The 21,145-nt window shown below is 37.2% G+C and overlaps 1 protein-coding gene across 3 annotated transcripts in view; it reads left to right on the forward strand.

Moving 5' to 3' along the window:
- The window catches only part of SEC23A (Sec23 homolog A (S. cerevisiae)), a 50,280-nt gene extending 39,675 nt beyond the window's left edge, over nt 1-10,605 (forward strand). For all 3 annotated transcript variants that reach the window (XM_012724702.1, XM_004681917.2, XM_012724701.1), the window contains exons 17-20: nt 1,136-1,222; nt 3,040-3,195; nt 5,561-5,626; nt 9,746-10,605. In XM_012724702.1, coding sequence (XP_012580156.1) covers nt 1,136-1,222; nt 3,040-3,195; nt 5,561-5,626; nt 9,746-9,835 — 399 coding nt within the window. In that variant the 3' untranslated portion in view covers nt 9,836-10,605. The remainder of the gene's footprint in view (nt 1-1,135; nt 1,223-3,039; nt 3,196-5,560; nt 5,627-9,745) is intronic.
- Nucleotides 10,606-21,145: the final 10,540 nt, after the last annotated feature.

A 21,145-nucleotide genomic window follows, 5' to 3' on the forward strand; every position in this document is an offset into this window, starting at 1 on the left:
TGCAAGTCTTACCCATTTTTCTATGTGTGTGTGTGTGTGTGTGTTTAAGATTCTGCTTATGTGTGTATTTCTCTGGGAAAGTTTTTTTTAAACATATTTGGCCTTACGTAGTTCTTTGAATTAAAGTTTTAGAATTGTCTTTTCCATGCTTCAGAATAATACATGCAAATTGTAGACCTCGCGAAGATGTAGAATAATGTTTAGAAGAAAATTGGATTCCTGCCATCCCTAGTAGGCATGCCTATTTCTGTCAGATTTCAGCCTTCCCACTTACTCCATGAACTCTCTAGTTTCATTGTCTTAAAAATTTCCTTGTAGAGTTAGCCTCTTTTTCCCTGAATCATCACTCTCTCTCTAGCTGGTCATTTTCATTAACATAGAAACCTTACCAGCATTTATTTTAAAAAAGGTAAAAATGTTCCCCTTGGCTTCATATTACCTATACCTGCCATTCCACTTATCTGTCCTTAGTCACAGCTAAATTCAGAGAAGTTACTTACTGTCTGGACAGTAAGTAACATTTTCTTCTCAACCTCTTTTAGTCAGACTTGTCCCTAACATACAGAAAGCACACTACTCAGCACCAATAATGGTCTACATCTTGCCTGAATTCTCAGCGGTATATACTATTATGGACGCTCCTTAAATTTTTTTTGTTTTAGGCATCTCTGACATCTACAATATCAGCCAACTTTTCTCCTGCTCACTGCCTTCTTCTCAGTCTCCTTTTGTTGGTTTCTCCTTTTCAGATACCTAAATGTTGGCATGTTTCAGGGCTCAATCTCTGGCCTCTTCTTTATCTTCCATCTCTCCAGGTGATGCAGTCAAATCCCCATGTGTGATACCCAAATTTGTATCACTAGTTCAAACCTCTCCCCTTTAAACATTTTTAATTTTTGTTTCTTTATGCAAACAAGAGTAGGGATATAGGCCAGAATTGCAGGGAGTGAGAGGTTGCACCAGAGATAGAATGGGGAGACCAGGCAGATCTACTGAAATACACTGCTGAGGGGAGCAGTAGGCGAAACAGGAGAGGTATAAAATTTAAAAATGTGCTAGACGACAGATCTATTTTGTATCTTTAAGTAATTTATTTTTCCTTCTTTCTCTTTTTTTACTTTCTTTTTCACATTAGCCAGTTCTTCTTGATAGCAGCAGCATTCTTGCAGATCGGATACTTCTCATGGACACATTTTTCCAGATTTTGATTTATCATGGAGAGGTAAGATTCCATAGTGTTTAAAGCTATGCATGTAGATGCAGTGAATTCTTTTAATTCATGGAAAATTTCCCCTTTTGATGTATGGCTTCTGTTTTCTCTATGATAAGCTTTTATTTCTATTTTTAACATATGAATAAAATGTGATTCTCCTTACTACAGCTTTTAGACTTGAAATTTACTCACCTGTGGTTATCTGTCCCTTTGTTTACCATTAATGAAAAAATTAATTTTACACAAAGCTTAGTGTTCTGAATAGAAAAGCTCTGATATATATGTAGACAGCTTACACTTTAGGGTTTACCATAGACATTAAGAGGGCATAAGTCAGTCTTTGTCAGTGGGTAATCTTTCCTTTACACTATTTCATGTAATCATTTGCAAAGTATTCCACATGAAGCATTAATTAATTTATCAAAAATGTATTTACTCCTTTTGCATAGAACTGGGGTACAGGCCAGAGGTATGGAGGTTGCAGTGAGATAATTCTCCAGAAACAGAGTGGGGAACAATGGGCAAGACGGGAGAGGTCTGCTGCACCATGTGGGTTAGCTCAGTGGGGGCGATCGATCTCAAGCAGTTATGGTGGACCCTCTTGGTAACTGTTCTGAGACTTAACCCCTGAGCCACTAGGGAAGCCCTCCATAGGCAGTATTTAAAGCATTTTAAAAAGCTACATGATCTTGAAAGCTCATTTAAAGCATAAGTGAATTAAAAGTCATTTAACTTCACTGAATTAGAATGGTAAATAATTGAAAAGAGAATATTTGTGTAACTGTTATGCTTTAATTCAGGCTTTTAGCGGTATTCTGTTCATTATATATTCATTCAGCCAGTATGAAAGTGCTTCCTCTGTATTAAAAAAAAAATGCTTTGAAAGATACAAAGATTGTTTTTTCACAACCTACGTTAAAGTACATAGGCTAGTTTTTGGTAACGTCAGCAAATTTTCCCTCCACTGTTTTAGTTGTAAGTGATTCATATTGCATTGTTATAGCAAAGGCATTGCCACCAAAACTCCTTTTAAGTAATATTACCCAGGACTTTTAAAAGATTTATGGCTAGCTTGGCTATGATGCTTTAAGGAGAAATCAGAAATGCAGATAACTATTCCTCTGTTAAATACAAGTAAGTAAATTGATACAATGTACATGTTGACTGTTTGGATGATTTCTGCTTTTGGAGTCATTTTTCTCAAAGTAATTTCAAGAGCTCTACTTTATAATATCATTGCTATTCTATTTTCATTTTACATAACTTCTTTATTACGTATATTTTATATCATTATTCCTTTTCTATGCAATGTATGCTTCTCTTCTCAGGTGTAATCCCCATAAAATTCCCACTACCAATTCACCCAGCACCATCCTCATAGTGCCTTGTGCTCTTCCCTCTCCTGTTTCCATCCCTTCCCTGTCATTGCTATTCTTATTAAAGTTTCCATGTTGATACTACTTACTAGGTATAACTTCACTGGTAAAGACATCATCATAGTAATTTTTAAATTTGAAGTCTGCAGAACTTCTTGTAGCACATTTGTTACTCATTTATCATATACTTAGCTAACTTTTAGCTAAGAAAAATTAGTAAGCATAGTGATTTAAAGTTTAACTTAATTATGTCTTAGTCTATAAAAATATCCTATTTTTGCTTCTATTTGCTTAAGAATACTGAAATTACTAAACTTAAGAAAATTGTGATAAATGCAATAATATTGTATAATTTTTCTTTCTGAAGATTAATACTTTTTAAAATACTCTTAAATTTTTGTATAGGCAAGGAATTAAAAGTAATAGCTCCTTTAATTGTTTTAAAATCAGACCATAGCACAGTGGCGCAAGTCTGGATACCAAGACATGCCAGAGTATGAAAATTTTCGCCACCTTCTGCAAGCCCCAGTGGATGACGCGCAGGAGATTCTTCACTCCAGGTTTCCCATGCCAAGATATATTGACACTGAACACGGAGGCAGCCAGGTATTGTTTGTTCCTAAATTTTCTGAGTTGTTCCTACTTTTGACTTCAACTTGATAGATTTTACTTGGCAAATGAAAGAGGAGAGACGGGCAGGAGAAGGTATCCAAGGGAAGATATTCTTGCTTTTTGCCTTAGCAGAGTAGTAAGATTATTAATTACTTGACTAAAGTGGACAGTTTCTGCCATCCTCTACCTGCAGCCCACTTTAATAGCATAGAGCGAGGAGGGGTGGTGGTGGTATGCCAACTTCAGTTGATCAAGAAGATCTGAACAGATAGGAATAAAGTAGTGTAAAGCACTTACAGATAACATTGTGGATATGAGCTTCTGATGAGTTTTCTATTTTTCTTATTCTGTAATTAATATTTTCTAGAAAGTGAGGTAGTAGGAAAGTATTGTAATATAAAAGACATTGTGAGTTTTAGAATTACAAAGATTAAATAAGATATATCTATATATACACATGGCATTTTTGAGCCTTTTAGAAGTTTACCCTAGGACTGCTTACCACATATTCTTTTTTTAAAAAAGATTTACTTATTTATGCATACAGAACTAGGGAACAAGCCAGAGGAGAGTTGGGTGAGAAGATTCACCAAAGTAGGGAGCAGAACAGTCAAGATCGACAAAGTACACTGCTGAGGGGAGCAGTGGGCATGTCAGGAGAGGTCTGCCACGCCATGTGGGTCACCTCCCTAGCAGGTGATTGAACTCATGCTGCAGTGGCTTCTGAGAGCTTCATAATGTGATGCTTTTACCTGTTGAGCCACCAGGGAGAGCCCCTTACCATATATTCTTAAAACATTTTTAACTTCTCCCTTTTACTTCTTCTTAAGAATTTTAATCAATTAATTATAGACTAAGTTTGTTTTACTTGCTCCTTAAAGGTAAGGACCATGCTTTGTTTAGTGATGTATCTAGTTTCTTGCATATTAATATAAAATATTAACAGTAACTATTATTCAGAAATGGTAGCAATTCTTACTAGGGTTTTTTTTTTTTACTGTATTATAATAGGAGCTATCATATATTGAGAATTTGCAAAGCTGATATAGGACTTTTACATACGTTACCTCATTTGACATGCTAGTAGTTTCTTTGTTATCTATGTTTCATAGTTAAAAATTCCTTGTGGTCAGGGAAACAGTAAATAGAAGAGGTAGGATTTGAATCCAGATTTCTTTTAAAAGATTCATTTATGCATACAGAACTGGGATACAGGACAGAGGTGCAGGGGTGGTGAGAGGCTTCACCAGAGACAGAGTGGGGAGCAGAACAGGCTGATCGGTGAAGTACAATGCTGAGGAGAACAGTGGACAGGAGGGGTCTGCCGTGTCATGTGGGTTACCTCCCAGGCAGGGATCAAACTCATGCTAAAGTGGCTTTAGCTTCTCAGTGCTGTGCTTTAACCCGCTGTGCCACCAGAGAGGGCCCAGATTTCTTTTTTTTAAGACTTACTTATTATGCATACAAGAACTGGGGTGTAGGCTAGAGGTGCGGGGGTGAGAGGATTCACCAGAGACAGTGGAAAGCAGAGCAGGCAGATCTACTCCCCTCTACACTGCTGAGGGGGGAATAACAGATGAGACAGGCAAGGCCTGTTGTGCTATGAGTATTAGCTCCCTGGCTGGGGATCAAACTCATGCAGCAGTGTGTAGTGATAGCCTGATAGTGCTGTGACTTCAATCCATGTGCCAGCAGAGATGTTTTGAATCCAGAAATTTTGACTCTAGAACCAGTGGTGTTATGTTAAATTGCTTGCTTACAGAGTAGAAAATGGGTTTGTATGGAAATAAATTTTGAAAGATATGACCTAACTGTATTCTTCCAGTATGAAATAATAATGTGATTGGCTTTCTCTTTTGTTTTTTGTTGTGTTTAGTGTTGTTCTCTTTTATGCTGGTTATTTTTATGATGATAAATTATAGTGGATAGACAGGTAAGTTGTCTTATGTAGAGTAGTTTAAAAAGTTTGAGAATCATGTTTAAAGTAAAAGAATATATAGTTTTCATTTTTATAATTTTGGGGGAATTTGAAGCTCTGTTGATATTTCAGACTAAGTGTTTGGTAAATTTCACACTAACCTTTGTTATAACTGTGGCATAATCTTTACATTCTGAGTTTTGGCTCAACAATTGATTGTTTGGCTCAACAATGTGGACATTGTTATGAATGTATGATTTGGAGTGAAGAGGGGCTTATTATTTTTACCATTTAATGGTATACATATTTCAAATTATAGTTCATTTAAAAAAATCAAAGCATATTAACTAAAATTGATTTTAGATGGCATGGCATAATGTATTTGTTCAGCCTGTATTGATTCAATTTTTTGATGGATAAGATTTTTTCTTTATTTTTAAGGCACGTTTCCTGCTTTCAAAAGTCAACCCTTCACAGACTCATAACAATATGTATGCCTGGGGACAGGTAAGTATAAATAGCAGATCTTGGAAATGCTTTTATTGTGTATTTATAATTTGTTATTTTAGTGAGGGTTGCTTTTTAAATGTATTTGATAATAATTTCTGTTGGGAAATAAATGGAAAAATAAAGTAGAAAATATTATTATTATTTGGTGGAACCTTAGAAAATAAAGCAGTGACCATATTCCAGGTGAGACAGAAAGAAGTAACATGTATAATATCAGATGTTGGTATTAATGAAATGCTGATTTAAGCTTAATTGTAGGCCATGGTCCACAAAAAGTCACAATAAGCTGGAAGAGATCAGGGATATTTGAATATAAGAGGCTTTAAGGCCTGAAGTAATTTTCAGTATATTTTAATTTAGTAGATTTCTGGCTTTTGGTATAACATTTAACAGGTGACCAGTATGCAGGACTCTGTATTGGTACTTTAGGGTACACAACAATCTCCCTTTTTAAGAGTTTTAATCTAGTGTGACAGTTGAGATACATACCTAAGTAATGAAAACACAAGGCAGATGGGATATATGCTTTTAGAAAGATTAAAAAGGAGGAAGGAATGAAATCACAGTGGCAACATGAGAGGGTGTGTGATAAGAAAAATAATGCAGGGTAAGAACACTTACTTTTTGAATGGCTGTTATTCCTACGAGTAGAAATGCATGAGGGAAGGAAATTGTATAGGCTAAGGATGTACATGTCGGGATCAGTAGTAGAACTTAAACTGTAGAGGATCATGAGTGCCAGACTGAGAACTGAAAAATTGTTTCTTTATTTGCTAAGAGAATATCACTGAAGGTTTTTGTACAGGGGACAAATTTGATTCTTAGATAATACAATTAAAATTAAAACTAGTTGGGAGCAGTTAATAGGTTGAATTAATTGAAGTAATCCAAGTGTGAATGATGATGACAGAGAATAGATTTGGGAGATACTTTAAAAGTATGTTCAGTGAGATATATTAGCTGTTTCAGGAAAATAAGTTTTTCTGGAGCAATACAACTATATACAAATTCTGAGTTCTGATTGGATCTTAGATTAGAGGACGAGCACAGCTATGAAGAATATAATTTGAATGATTTGTAAAATATGAACATGAGTTGCATGTCAGATAAGAGTACACTATTATTAAATGTCTTGAAGTGTGATAATCATGGTATGGTTATATGAATTGTTCTTGATCTTAGGTGATATATTAAAATATTTGGGGGAAGTTGATACCTTCAACTTGCAGAAATGATTTAGCGAAAGAAAAAAGAAAAATGCCTACAAAATAAAGCAAATGTTGCAAGGTGTAATTGATTTTGAGTATAAGGCATATTGGTATTCATTATAATTTTCTCTCAAGTTTTCTGTAGATTTACATTTTTTAAAAACAGGTAGTTGAGGGAGAATAAGTAATATGGGGCTTTGAGCTTGGGTCACAGGGGAAACATGCATTAGTAAATGGAAGCATGGAGATGTTTGGTGTTAGACACAGTGAGTTTGAAATATTATGTAATTTGCCATTTGGGGGAGATACTGGAAATTCATATTTGGTGATCAGGGCAAGGGTGTGAAAGTTGGTTGCAGGAGAGTGATATTTAAAGTGATCACCGTGTATGCTTGTCTCACTGTAGAATATGAATGTTTAATCGTCTAGTGTCAATTTATTATTGCAATTTAGGGAGTTAATTTGGTAGCCAAATATTTACTAAAAGTTATGGAATCTAATAGCTTAGGTTTTTTTTTGTCAGAAAGTATTCCCATCCATGGGTGGCCTGAAGAGGGCACCACTGCGACACTGCTTCTGTGACAGGCTGCTTCATGCACTAACGGATATAAAGCTTGGATCTTTCTGCCTAATCTAGATATATATTTTATTTTATTTTATTATTATTTTTAAAGATTTATTTATTTATGCATATAGAACTGGGGTACAGGGCAGTGATGCAGAGGGTGAGAGGATTCACCAGAGACAGAGAGGGGAGCAGAACAGGCAGATTGACAAAACACACTGCCGAGGGGAGCAGCGGGCGGGTCAGGAGAGGTCTGCCTCGCCATGTGGATCTCCTCCGGGGCAGGCAGCAATCGAACTCATGCCGAAGTGGCTTAAGCTTCTTAGTGCTGTGCTTTAACCTGCTGCGCCACCAGGGAGAGCCTTTAGATATATTTTAAAAAGAAAAAGCGTATTTGAAACATTCAGATCAACCAGGGGCAAGTATTTGATAAGACTGAATTAAGCATTAGTATTTATAATTTTAAATAAATTCTCTGCAGTAAGTAAATTTGAAAATTCATAATATATTTTTTTCTTGGGTAGGTGATAGATATGGGACTGGGTGGACCAAAGTAGAAAATGTATAAAATGAAAAAAAAAAAATCAAATATAGTTACATAAGGAAAAAAGCAGGAGCTACCAAGTTATTAGGTTGTCCCTTGGCTTCTCTGCTTCTATTTTGATACCTTTGCTTTTCTGCATTAAGTATGAATGAGAATAAGAAAAAGTGTATCAGTGTTTTAAAATAATAAACTTTTCAGAAGAGGTAAAAATAATAGCCAAACTTGTTGTCTACCTACCACATGGTTCAGTTACTGTTCTATTTGTTATACACAAATTATAACCATTATAACAACCTTGTGAAATAGATCCTGTTAGTGACCTGTTGTTATAGATGAGGAGACTAAGACAGAGGTTAAGTGATTTCTTCACTCACACAGACAGTAATGGCAGAGCCAGCACAGAGTACTCTGACTTCCAACCCTTACCCCAGTACTCTTACCTCCTTTTGTAATCAGGTTTTTCAGGTTCTCACATATTAACTTATGAGAACACATAGTAAGATTGGTTTTGTTTAAAATTTCAGGAGACATGATGTCTGTAGCTGTGCTGGGCCAAAACCACAGGATCTATTATAAATTCTCATCTGACATGTGCCTCTTAATTACTGATCCCCTCTGAAAATTGCTTTATTTCCATATCTTAGACTTTATATATTTACTGTTAAATTAGAGGTTGAAATTATCAGGTGAAAATTTAAAAATTCAGATACAAGATCTTGTTGAAAAACTGTTTCTTGTGATAATGAAATTTTGAAATTTCATTATTATCAAGCGCATTCTGTCAACAGTTTTTATTTAAAATAGGAGTTAGCATTTTTTCCTGACTCTTGTTAATTACTTAAAACTCACAGACATTGATGAAAATGACTTGAAAACTTATAAGCATAGTTTACTAAAAACTACTATAAATTTGCTTCCTTCCAATTTCCATTTTTATTAAAATATTTATAATTGGAATTTTACTTTAGTTAATAGACAACAATAATCCCATGTAGGCAGATTTATTCCTTAGCAATTGATACTTTTATCACTTTAAAAATTAAGTTGAATGTGAAGCTCTTCTAACGGCCATTGATAAACTGCAGTGCAAAGCTGATGCTGACCCTTGGAGTTAGTGCAGTGCTCACAAGTTAAACATTGTCTACAAGTCTGACTACCCACACCGTTCATCAGCTAGTTAGAATATCGTGTGTTTGTGTGTGTGTGTTCCATAATTTGCTAGAACAGCTTACAGAACTCAGTTTCATTGTAGAAAAAAGTTAGAAACAACTAATGGAGAGATAATTCAAGGTCCCCAGATAGACAACTTATGTGTCCTTTCCCATTGAAGTCAGGATGTATTACCCTCCCAGCCCCGCTGATGTATTTGTCAAATAGGAAGCTCCATTGAGCTTTAGTATCTATAGAGTTTTGTAGGGTTAGGGGATGTGTGAGAGTGGGGAACTTTTGATAAAATCAATATGCTGTGATTGAATGAAGCCAGCTTGCAGGCTGGCTTAAAGCCCCACCCATCTAATCATATGGTTGATCTTTTTGATGATAGGTCCCCAGTTTCATCTCAGCATAAATTCACATGTGGCGGGAGTTGAGGAGAGGCAGGGTCATAAACACCAAAGACATTACTGGTGGAGAATCCTACAGATACATCGCCTCCCTCTAGTAGCCAGGGACAAAGACCAGTTTGAAAATCTAAAATACAACAGGATCATAGGCATTATTCTACTTAAAATAATTTGTCTATTTTAAACATTAACTTGTACATTGCTTAAATATTTTAAGGTATCTTTCTTTTTCTCTAGGAGTCTGGAGCACCTATTCTCACAGATGATGTCAGTTTGCAAGTGTTTATGGATCACTTGAAGAAACTTGCTGTGTCAAGTGCTGCTTGAATTACTAGCATATTAAGGACACTTAAGAGATGAAATAATACTTCAGTTTCATTTTTTCTTTTTCAGTTCATCTGTGGAAACAACCAACTTTCTAGAGACTCAGTTAGTATGGTTTGAGACATGGAAAAATGTTCACCTTTGTAGATTAAGCTGGAATATAAGAGCAATAAGAACAAATTTGTTTTGCTTGCCACAGTATTATAACTGGTTTTAGAAATTTGAGGTCTTTATAACTTTATTATATAAATAATGAAAATAGTCTGCCATGCACTACAGTTATTTATATAGTGCAGACAAATCCAAAGTGGCACTGAATGTCCTTGCTGACTTTTTGAAAACTTGTAACTTTAGCCAGAAAGTACAAAACATCAAAAATAGTGATAAATGTGAACATTTTTGCCTATTCACTGAATATTTTCCTGTGATCTTCAGCACTTATGTATGCACATTTTCTGTACTTACTCTGTTAATGCGAGTTTTATTTTTGTGATGATTTGTCTAGGAATTATTTGACATTCTAAAAGGTAATTTTCATGAAGATAAGTTAATGTTGGTCATTTGGATAAATTTTTTTTTTTTAAATGGAGAGATAGAAAATAAACCATTTTGTCAGGGTGCATTTTAGAATACCTTGCAGTAAAGTGACTGTTGTAACTATTAAACCAAATTTGGTTTTCATTGCATGATTTTGTTATTTCCCACTTTTTTTTTTTGAGGTAAATTTTACATTATATACTTCAGTATTTTTACTCTATTTTAGGATTTTACACATTTTGTTTCTGCTTCTAGTTTGTGAAATTTATTAATTTGTGGTTCTAACTGAAGCAGTATTATAATATTTTGTTGAATTATATCATGTTGTAATGCTCAGTTCCTTTTTGACTTATTCATTAGTATCATTCACTTTTACCTTTTAAAGTTTACTTGTAGCAAATGTTTACATTGCTAAAGCCAGATATATTTGACAATGAAATTTATATCAAGTACTACAGATAAAAGAGGTGCTATGGTATATGCTTAGAAGGACAGTTTTGATAATTATACTTGCATGAATACAATCATATGATGGTAAAACATACTTAAAATTGTTTATATGTTATATTCAATTAGATTAAATAAATAGCCATTTTATTTTATTTGAATTGAAATGTGCTAAGCCTAAATACCAATAAAGTATACCTTTTCTGTTTCCTTGCGTTGAAATCTAGTAAAGCCTGAAAATCCTAATCTAGAATGAGAGCATTTAAAATGAGATAAAATTCACACACCACGATCCCTCCCCACCACGATCCCTCCCTGGTGGTGGTGCAGAGAGTTAAAGCACAGTATTATGAAGCTAAAGCCACTTCAACAGAAGTTTGATCTCCAGCTCTGGAGACCCACATGGTGTGGCAGACCTCTCCTGACCCACCCGCTGCTCCCCTCAGGATTGTACTTCATAGGTAGGCCTGTTCTGCTCCCCACTCTGTCTCTGGTGAATCCTCTCACTGCCTCTACACCTCTGGCCTGTACTCCAGTTCTGTGTGTATAAATAAATAAATCTTTAAAAAAAAAATTCACATACCATACAATTCACTCATTGAAATGTATAACTCAGTGCTTTTTAGGATACTCATGGAGTTTTGTAACCATTCTTAAACCCTTATAGCTTTATCTCTAAATAATATTTTGTTGTAACAGGTTAAATTTATTATTTTATTAGTTGATTCCAAGTGTGAGCTGCCATTTTCTCTATCTGGCTCTTTTCTTCATACAGGTCTGAGTGCATCTAATGAATGTGCTTGTTATACAGTCCAAAACAGAAACCAAGGAATCATTTTTAGATTTTACTTTAAACATCTCTCCAATATCCCCCTAATTTGCTTAGAGTTCTTGATCTTACTGTTCTACCTTTACCATGTCTTACCTGCTTTGATGAAACTGCCTTCTAACCTTACGTTTCTCCCTAATCTCCATTTTCCAGTCCTTTTTTTTTTTTTAAGGTTTATTTATTTATGCATACAGAGCTGGGCTACAGGCCAGAGGTGCAGGAGATAGGGGAGGGAGCACAGTGAGAGGATTCACGAGAGATAGAGTGGGGAGCAGAATAGGCTGATTGCTGAAGTACACTGCTGAAGGGAGTAGCGGATGGGTCAGGAGAGGTCTGGCAAACCATGTGGGTCACCTCCCCGGCTGTGAATCGAACTCAGCCTGAGGTGGCTTTAGCTTCCTAGTGCTGTGCTTTAACCTGCTGTGTCACCAAGGAGGACTTATTTCCAGTCCTTTTTTTTCTTTTAAGGTTTATTTCTGCATACAAAACTGGGGTACAAGCCAAAGTTACAGGGATGGTGAGAAAGAGTGGGGAGCAGAACAGGAAGATTGATGCAGCATACTGCTGAGGGGAGCAGTGGGTGGGTCAAGAGAGGTCTGCCACTCCATGTGGATCACCTCCGGAGCCAGGGATTGAACTCACATTGAAGAGCTGAAGCAAGCCGGCAGTGCTGTGTCCTAATCCATTGTGCCACCAGGGAGGGCATCCAGTCCTTTCTTTAATTGCAGTGTCAATTAAAACTATGGCAAGTAGCATAAGCATAATCCTTGGCCAGGGAGCTGACCTACATGGCACAGCAGATGTCTCCTCTTACCCGCTGCTCCCTTCAGCAGTTTATTTCAGTTGACTTGCCTGTTTTGCTCCCCGCCCTGTATCTGGGGAATCCTCTCTCTCCCTGCATCTCTGGCCTGTACCCCATTCCTTGTATGCATAAATAAATAAAGCTTAAAAAAATAAAGAATCATTGACCTGCATGATACAGGAGGAGTTTGCCAATTAGGAAAAAACACTACCAAGCAGGACACAGCACCCAACTTTGCAACAGAGAGCTGTGCAATCCCAGGAGTAATTAGGTAGAGAAAAGTACACTGCAGAGCTTGGTGGAATGGATTTGTTTCCTGTGGGAAAGGTGGCCAATTCTGCTAGGGGAAATGTTTTCAGATCTATGTCAAGAACTTGCTCAGCAACCTTAATGGCAAAGCCGCCACACAGTGTTCCTATATAATCTGACCTGAGGGTGAGAGAGAAAGGGTTCTGTGTACCACATGCTTTATTTGGCAAAACAGGAAAATCTATAAAATTGACAATTTTTCCAAGGACTAGAAATTTTTCTAAGAATGATACATCTGGAAATTACCTAAGAGTATCAGTAAAGATGTCATTTTGAAATGTTTTAAGTATATTAATTAAAGGATCACATTTCACTTTAAGAGGCTTAAAGCATATAGTTCCTGTCTGCAAGGCAATTTAAAAATAACAATCTTCAGAAGTTTAAACATTAATAACATCATTGTGAGATACTCATAGGTCAAGTACTTTGCACATTTGAAAAATATTTGTGAAGAAGTAAAATTACTGAATCAGAACACTACCCCTCAAACTTGAATATGCATAGGAGTTAGCAGCATTTATAATTATAAAATGCAGATTTTGATCCACTAGGTTTGAAATAGTCTGAAATGTTGCATTTTAAACACAATCCCAGCTGACACTTGTGCTATACTGTGGACCACAATTTAAATAGTAAACATTTTCATCATGTTTTGAAACCTCCATAGGAAGAACTCTAGCAATCAGTTGGAAATGTGTATTCTGGAATTAGGAAACTGAGGTTTAGGAAGCATCAATCTATAACTGATAGTTGAAGTTACAGATGAGGTTGCTCTTAATTATTTACTAAATGCTAATAAAGTAGGTAGGGAGTACAGAGTCAGATACAGTTCTCTGCTGAGCATGGATTATGCCATCATGCATGGTCTCTTGCAGTGTTTAATTCTAAAATTCTATTTTTAATGAGAACACTAAGCCACTGCTTTAACAATTTTTTTTTTAGCAAGGAAATATTTCTATTAAAATGGCCACTGAGTTACTAAAAAATTTATCTTAAAAGATTTATTTATTTATGCATACAGAACTGAGATACAGGCCAGAGGTGTGGAGAGTGAGGGACTCACCAAAAACAGTGTGGAACAGAACAGGCAGACTGATTGAAATACACTCTGAGGGGAGCAGCTGGTGGGACAGGAGAGGTCTGCCATGCCACATAAGTCACCTGCCTGGCCAGGTATTGAACTCATGCTGCAGGGGCTGTAGCTAGCTTCATATTCATAGTGCTGGGCTCTAACCCCTTTGTACCACTAGGGAGCATCTGTTTTTAATATTAAGATGTCTCCCATTTGTTAGGATGATAAAACAGATTTCCAAGGTAGGTTATGAAATATTCTTAATCAGGTATATTTATTATAAGTTTATTAGATAACTATGGGTTAGGTAGACAAGAATTTAGTTAGAAATATAAAAATAAAAGGAAAATAAAACAATCTGAGCAGACTTTAGGGGTGTATGTGTACTCTTCTCATAGATTTATAGTTGGCCTTTTCAATTATGTTTACTTACTGAGTGCCATATGCACTTTTGACATAGCTTGTCTGATGATTAGTTTCTACTTAGAGTCTGAAGTCCAGCATGGCTTCTGGGAAGCTAATGTTTTATTATTGTAGGTTTTTTGGCAAGAAAATTCACAGTGCCTGTTGTCCATTATGCTTACTCAGCCTTTATGGGTGACAGCTACATCTGCTTCTCCATCTGTACTTTTTGGGTCTAAGTCAATATCATTACCTGTCTGTAATACTTAAGAATCTATATCTAATGAAGGAAAGTAAGAGGATTGAAAAAATATCTTTTGCAAGATCTTCTACAAAGCAATAGATCTCTGGAGTGATGTGGAGATTTTTTATGATTAAGTAGATAATGAAACTGTGATTGTCAAATAGAGATATGTTTAAACATGTCCAGAACTTACTTTTATTTATTAAGAATGTATTTAATAATGATGGAGCTGTGCTGTATGTTATAAATGGCTTAGTTTCTGACATGATAAAGCCCATTTATAAATAAAACCTAAAGTTACCTCTACAGAGTAAGGAAGCCAAATCTTTGACATAGCATACTAAAAAATCAATCATGGTTCCTGCAACACCCAGCATGTCCTTTGCTGGCTTGTAGCCTCCCCTTTCTGAAAGATTTACTTAAGCATACAGAACTGGGGTACAGGACTGAGATGTGGGGGGCTGGTGGTATGAGGATTCACCAGAGACAGAGTGGGGAGCAGAACAGGTAGACTGACAAAGTACACTGCTGACGGGAGCAGTGGGCAAGACGGGAGAGGACTGCTGTGCCAATGGGTTACCCCCCTGGCAGGGATCTGACTTGTGCTGAAACAGTTGGGGATAGCTACATAGTGCTGTGCTTTAATCTGTTGCGCCACCAGGGAGAGCCCGTTTATAGCCCTTTACTGAGCTGAGCAACCAACCCTGGCTCCTTTTCTAAGAAAAGGGGTCAGATCAAGTTTCCTAAAGTCACCTAATCCATAGGTTGGCTGCTGACCTATGAAATGACTTGGCATGAATACATTTCCCCAGTAAGTAAGCATAATGGTAATTAATTAACTATATTAATTCTACTCTCTTCTAAAAGTTGAATAGGAAAATCCAGAAAGCAGCAGCAGCCATTCCATAATAATGGGAAAAATAAGCAAAATAAAAAACAAGGAATGGAAGAGGCATGTTGGTGGTGAGTGATGAGGGCAAAGGTCCCCAAACTCCTGTTGAAACATGGGTCCTGGTCGCCGTAAGTTCTGCAGCCTGGCTTTTTCTGGCATCCTTTCACCCAGGACATAAGAATGCTCTCACTATAACAAATTTCCATGCCTTGACAAGAATAAAGCATTGTAGGGAAACTTTAACAGTCACCACAATGACTTACCTTTTGACTCAACTATTGCAATGAGTGGGGATTCAGTATTCATAAAACTAATCAGAGGAAGCAAGATGTGTGGCAAATTTGGACAGAATCCCAGAAGATGCCCTGTTTCAGTTTTTTGGTCTACTCAAAATGGAAGAACTCACCTGGTCTAGAGGTTTTTCTAATACTAGCAGGATTTCAAATATCTTCCTGAACAACAACAAATGGTCCTAATATCATTGAGTAATGAGAGTTACAAATTATTCAATTAACTTCTTTGTAACTAATGCATTGAAAGGGCAGGGTTCTTGAGTTGTAGTTATGAAAGCAACTGTAGTTTTGTCTAACAGTTCCTTCATTTTTATTAATGTATGTAGTCTATTACCCCTCAACCACTTGATGAAGATTCCAGCAGCCTGATTATTTTGGGGCCACTTTCCTAACAGAATTTAAAGGTCACTCTAGTCACAATCCACTTAACAAAGGCCAGGTTGTGTGACAAGTAGGAAACTCACATCACCTCACTGACCTTTCTCTGTGCGTGTCTGTTTCATAGCTCTATTGGAATCTGCTCCATTATCTTGACCTCTTAGTTGAAGCCACTTGTTACACATTTTTCCACAAAGAGAATATATAAATGAGATTTCCACAGTGAGCTTCTCCCTGGGATTCGGGCATCTCCTTTTTGGAAATCTCCTTTTATACCATTTTGCTTTCAGAAATGACCAACATCAGTACCTATTTTCGGTAACTGAAAGTATCCAAAGAGGCTAGTCCCTTTTACGACAAAAGATGCAAAGTGAAACTGGCTAGGAGCAGCTTTGCGGCAGTGTTCAGGTCTGGTGCGCCCAGCGGCGAGACCCCTGGCGGAGCTCCTTCCCTGGAACTGCTGCTTCAAGGCTGTGTACGTATCATATCATATATGCTTTTTACTGTAGGCTAGTTATTATACCTTTGTGCCTGGGGAGGCAGAAAAATGTTTCCATATAAATTAAAGGTAATTGCATCTTCTCTTTATACCATTTGGCCTGACAAAAGATTTCACAGGAATGCTCTACTTCTGGAAAACTCTATTTTTTAAGTAGTGTGTCTTGGGAATAGGCCTGTACCCTGATGAATTCTTCACCTGGGACCTGGAGATCTTCTGGGTCACACTCATGTAAGTCTGGCTCCATAGTGTATGTTCCCAGATAGACAGTTTTTACTCTAGGGCCTTTATTTTGTTTCTTTTGTAATTTATTTATTTATTTATTTATTTATGCATACAGAACTGGGATACAGGCCGAGGTGCAGGGGCAGTGAGAAGTTTCACCAGAGACAGAGTGGGGAGCAGAACAGGCAGATCAATGAAGTACACACTGCTGAGGGGAGCAGCGGGAGAGAACAGGCCAGGTCTGCCTGGCCTTGTGGATCTCCTCCCAGGCGGTGAGGGAACTAGCACTGAAGGGGCTGCGGCCAGCTTGCAGTGCTGCGTCCTAAGCCTTTGCGCCACCAGGGAGGGCTCCAACTAGGGCCTTTATTTCTAGTCACAATATATGCTTGTAAAGTGCTTGAGTAAACCTTGTAAGTATAATTTACCTCAGCTAATTCTAGTGAAAAGCTATCCTTGCCTTCAAAATGGTGTCCAAGACCATCTGTCTGCTAAGTATGGTGACATAATGTGTCAGCTTTCTGCAGAATGCAGTGAGACTGTGTCCTTTGCCTGTTAGGTCCTCTCTGTGGGGAGGGTTCTTTGTGGGATGGGGCCATAGGAAGGGTGTTTTGGTAATGAGATTCTTTTCCTGTTTGGAGCCTGGCCTAGGAAAGGTCAATCATTTGCACAACTCTTGACAACGTGTATAAATCTGTACATTATCTTGACATAGCAAAAAAAATAAGAAAAAATTGCTTAAAGGCATTACCATTCATTCACTTTATATGCAGTGGTATGTAAGTTACATAAGTGCTGATAGTTTAAAATGGTAAAAATGATTTTGAGCAGTACCTTGTGCTAAAAATAGCAGTTGCGGATCATTCTAGAAAGTTAGAAGTAGAACTAACCTACCAGTAGTGTGCAAGGACAGAGGTATAACATAAATAATATATCATCCTAAGGTAAGAAAATGATAACTTTCATTAAAAATGATCAACAACAGATTTTCTATATTGTAGAATATTCATACATTAGAGCATATTTGTCCTTTATATCTGAATCCTGTGACTTAACAAAATTAATGTTGCAATTTTTTTTCTAACTAACTTAAACCTTACAGTTAAATTTTAGGATTAAGAAAAAATATTTTCAAGTGGTAAGTTATTGTGTTGAGAGCGATGTCTGCATTTCTATGTTATTTTCACTTTCTAATTATATGTAGAAACTAGTTCTTGAATTAAGTATTTTAATTCATTGTTTCTTTATATTATTAAACTGTCATAGAACAAAGGAAGAAAATAATGACATAATAAAAATAAAAAGGAATGCATTTCAGAAAAACATGTCAGCATAAGAACATGCTTTCTCTTCTAAAAGTAAGTCAGTCAATCAAGAAATGACTATAGATTGAAGTCACAACACCTTTTTTGCCTCAGGAGGGCAGTAGCTACTATGTATTTGGAAAATCAGTCATGTTTTAACATTGCCATCCTTGCTTTTACATTCTGGCCTTTTCTAATTCTTCGTGATTTTTTTCTATTAATAGCCATGTTTTAGAGTTTCATTTTTGAAATCCAGTATCCTACTCCTTTCTGAAATAATCGGGTCCTAATGGTAAAAACTAGTTTGCTGTAAGGTATAAAATTGGAAAGTATGACTTTAGCTCCACATCATATATGGAAAGCTTTCAAGATCTGCATCCTCAGAAGAAAATTAAAAATACATAAAATATGTTAGTTGCTCTGTGAATCAATTCTTTTAAAAGTAGCAGTTGTGAAATCTCAAGCACAGTAAGAATGGCTGGGGTGGGACTTTTGAGGTCACATCTTCCTAATATCTCCAGATGTGACCACATTTCTCAACAAAATGTTTTGTAAACTATTTAATATCTTGGCCAGATTTCCATTTTTGCCCATACCTTAAATATATGTTTAAAATATGGCAATACTCTTTATTTAACAAAGCAGAATAATCATAACCATGGGAATTTGTCAGGAAAGTTGTATTTAGTGGAAGATTCTAAAGATGTTAAAAATTCTCTCTCTCTCTGGTTCATTTTCCATGCCTGAGTGGATTACCTATCATATGAGAAAAGATCTTCTGTGGGAATAAACAGCTTTGGTAAATGTTAGAAATAGTGATAGTTTCAGCTATTTCTAACTTTCAGGATTTGAGTGTTATTTCCAGTGGGGATAATCCAAAAGAGTTTAGATTCACAGATATGTTTCCTTCTTTTCTTTCTTTGGTATAATCAAGTGTATTCTCATATAGCAAGGAGGGAGAGACAGACCTAGTCCATATCAGTCAAGGAAAGAAATCCTCTGACTCTGACTTTGAGCACAAAAGCAGAGGGCAGAACAATGGCAGAGAAAGGCGATCAGGAGCTCAGACTTGAAGGTTTGCCTGCATTCAAGTCCCTCTTTGCCACTCTCCAGCGCAGTCACTTTGGGCCTGTTTCCTACCCTCTCTGGCTGCTTTCTTAGCTGCAGGGTGGACAGTCACAGCACTACCTTGGGGCTGTGTGCACATGGAAGGCTGTGTGCCTGTGATAGCTTAGCATGCTGCCTAGCACTTACTCAGTGTCCTGCAAGTGCTGGCTGGCATCGTTGTTGCGGGAGGCCTACTCCCTGACTGTCACTGTCTCTTACACACACCGCATTACTAGTTGCCTTTTACAGACCAAAATTGGGTTTAAATATTTTCTAAAAACCTGCACAACTGCTAAGTAGTAAAGCCCACAGATTATACATACTCAAATATATCACAAAGTGCAAATGAATAATATATTTAGTAGTAATGTTAACATGAATTGAGTACTTTTCTTTATCCTAGTGATAATTGGTTAATCACTATTATTATTTATTATTATTTCCATTTGCGAATGAGGAATCTGTGGTCACGGTGGTTAAAAAACTCAAGATTACTTAACTACTAAGTGGTAAACTTGAGTTATAAGCCCAGATAGTTTGCTTCAGAATTGTGCTTTTTTTTTTTTTTTCTGTTTTCCTTGAGATGATTAAAATTCCTGTGGTTGTTATATCTGGTCCAAGATCAAGGAAGATCATTTAGTCCTTACTGGCTTCTGTCTGGAAGCTATTCTATTTGGACATCAGCTTTTCCCTGGCTTTTGCTCCTGTGACCTCTGCTTCTCTTGGTTACTTCAGGAAAGCCCAGCTATCAGCCCCCTGCTGACCCGGCTCCCCATCCACTCACACTGGCCCTGCTGACTGTCTCCAGTTGAGCTCTGCCACACTGGCTGCTGCCTGCGGGCCAAGCCATGATGCTTCAGGCTGAGGTCACCTCTTGTTCAGTGTGCTGATTTTCAAGACTTTCTAGAATTTTCAAGCCTTCAAGAATTTTGAAGGCTCATGTCTACTCTTCAGCCCCCTGCCCCATGGTATGCCTGAGCTGGGGTGAAATGCTGTCCTCCACAGCTATCTGCTTAACTTGTCTGTTGGAAAGGACTCCAGGCAGAATCAAAGACTATCTCTGACTGAGGAGTCCCACTTACATAGAATCTCTGCTACTTATCACCTTCACTAAGTATTTTGATTCTGAGGGCCCTGGGTTCAGTCTTAAGGTGACACATTCATGTCCTAAATCTCTGCTTTACTACTAGCATCTTTACTTTTTTTTTTTTACTAGCTCCCTCTCTTTTCAGCCTCCAATTTTTTTTTTTTAAGACTTATTTATCTATGTATACAAGAGGTGTGGTGTTGAGAGGCACAGAAGTTGAGAGGATTCATCAGTGACAGAGTGGGAAACAGGACAGGCAGATTGACTTAGGTACACTGCTCAGGAGAGCAGCAGGTGAGACAGGAGAGGTCTGCTGCACCATGTGGGTCAGCTCCCTAGCCGGGGTTTGAACTTGTGCTGCCATGGCTGTGACTAGCTTCATAGTGCTGCACTTTATCTAGTTGCACCACTAGGAGGGGCCCCAAATTTCTTTATTTTTCATGGGGTATGGTCTGTTTCTATCTCTTAATACCACTAGCACTGTGATCATCACTGGTAGTAAACAGTACATTTCTAGACCGTAGCATTCTGTTTGGGCATATGTGCAAAGAGAATGCTGGAGCCTGCAAAATATTGTACATGTAATTCGCTTGAAACTATTTAGGGGGTAATTTCAATTGAGTTATTTCTGTTTCTCTCAACTCATAAACTGGGAAAATATAGTAGATGAAACTGGTAAGATAAAACATGGGTCAGTTCTTGTAGGGTCAGTAAAGCAGGTTAAGAAGTTTAGATTTGTCTTGAAGGAAGTGGAGCTCCACAGAAGACTTAGCAGAGCAATGCATGATCACGGCAGAAAAGTCTGAAGGGCAGTCAGGCTGGCTGTAATCATCAGGAGGGCAGAAGCAAAGTACCTGTAGTTACATAGGAGGAGGATGGCTGGAGGAGA

The sequence above is a fragment of the Condylura cristata genome, unplaced genomic scaffold (assembly GCF_000260355.1).
Source record: "Condylura cristata isolate star-nosed mole 26May11 unplaced genomic scaffold, ConCri1.0 scaffold00013, whole genome shotgun sequence".
Lineage (NCBI taxonomy): Eukaryota > Metazoa > Chordata > Mammalia > Eulipotyphla > Talpidae > Condylura > Condylura cristata.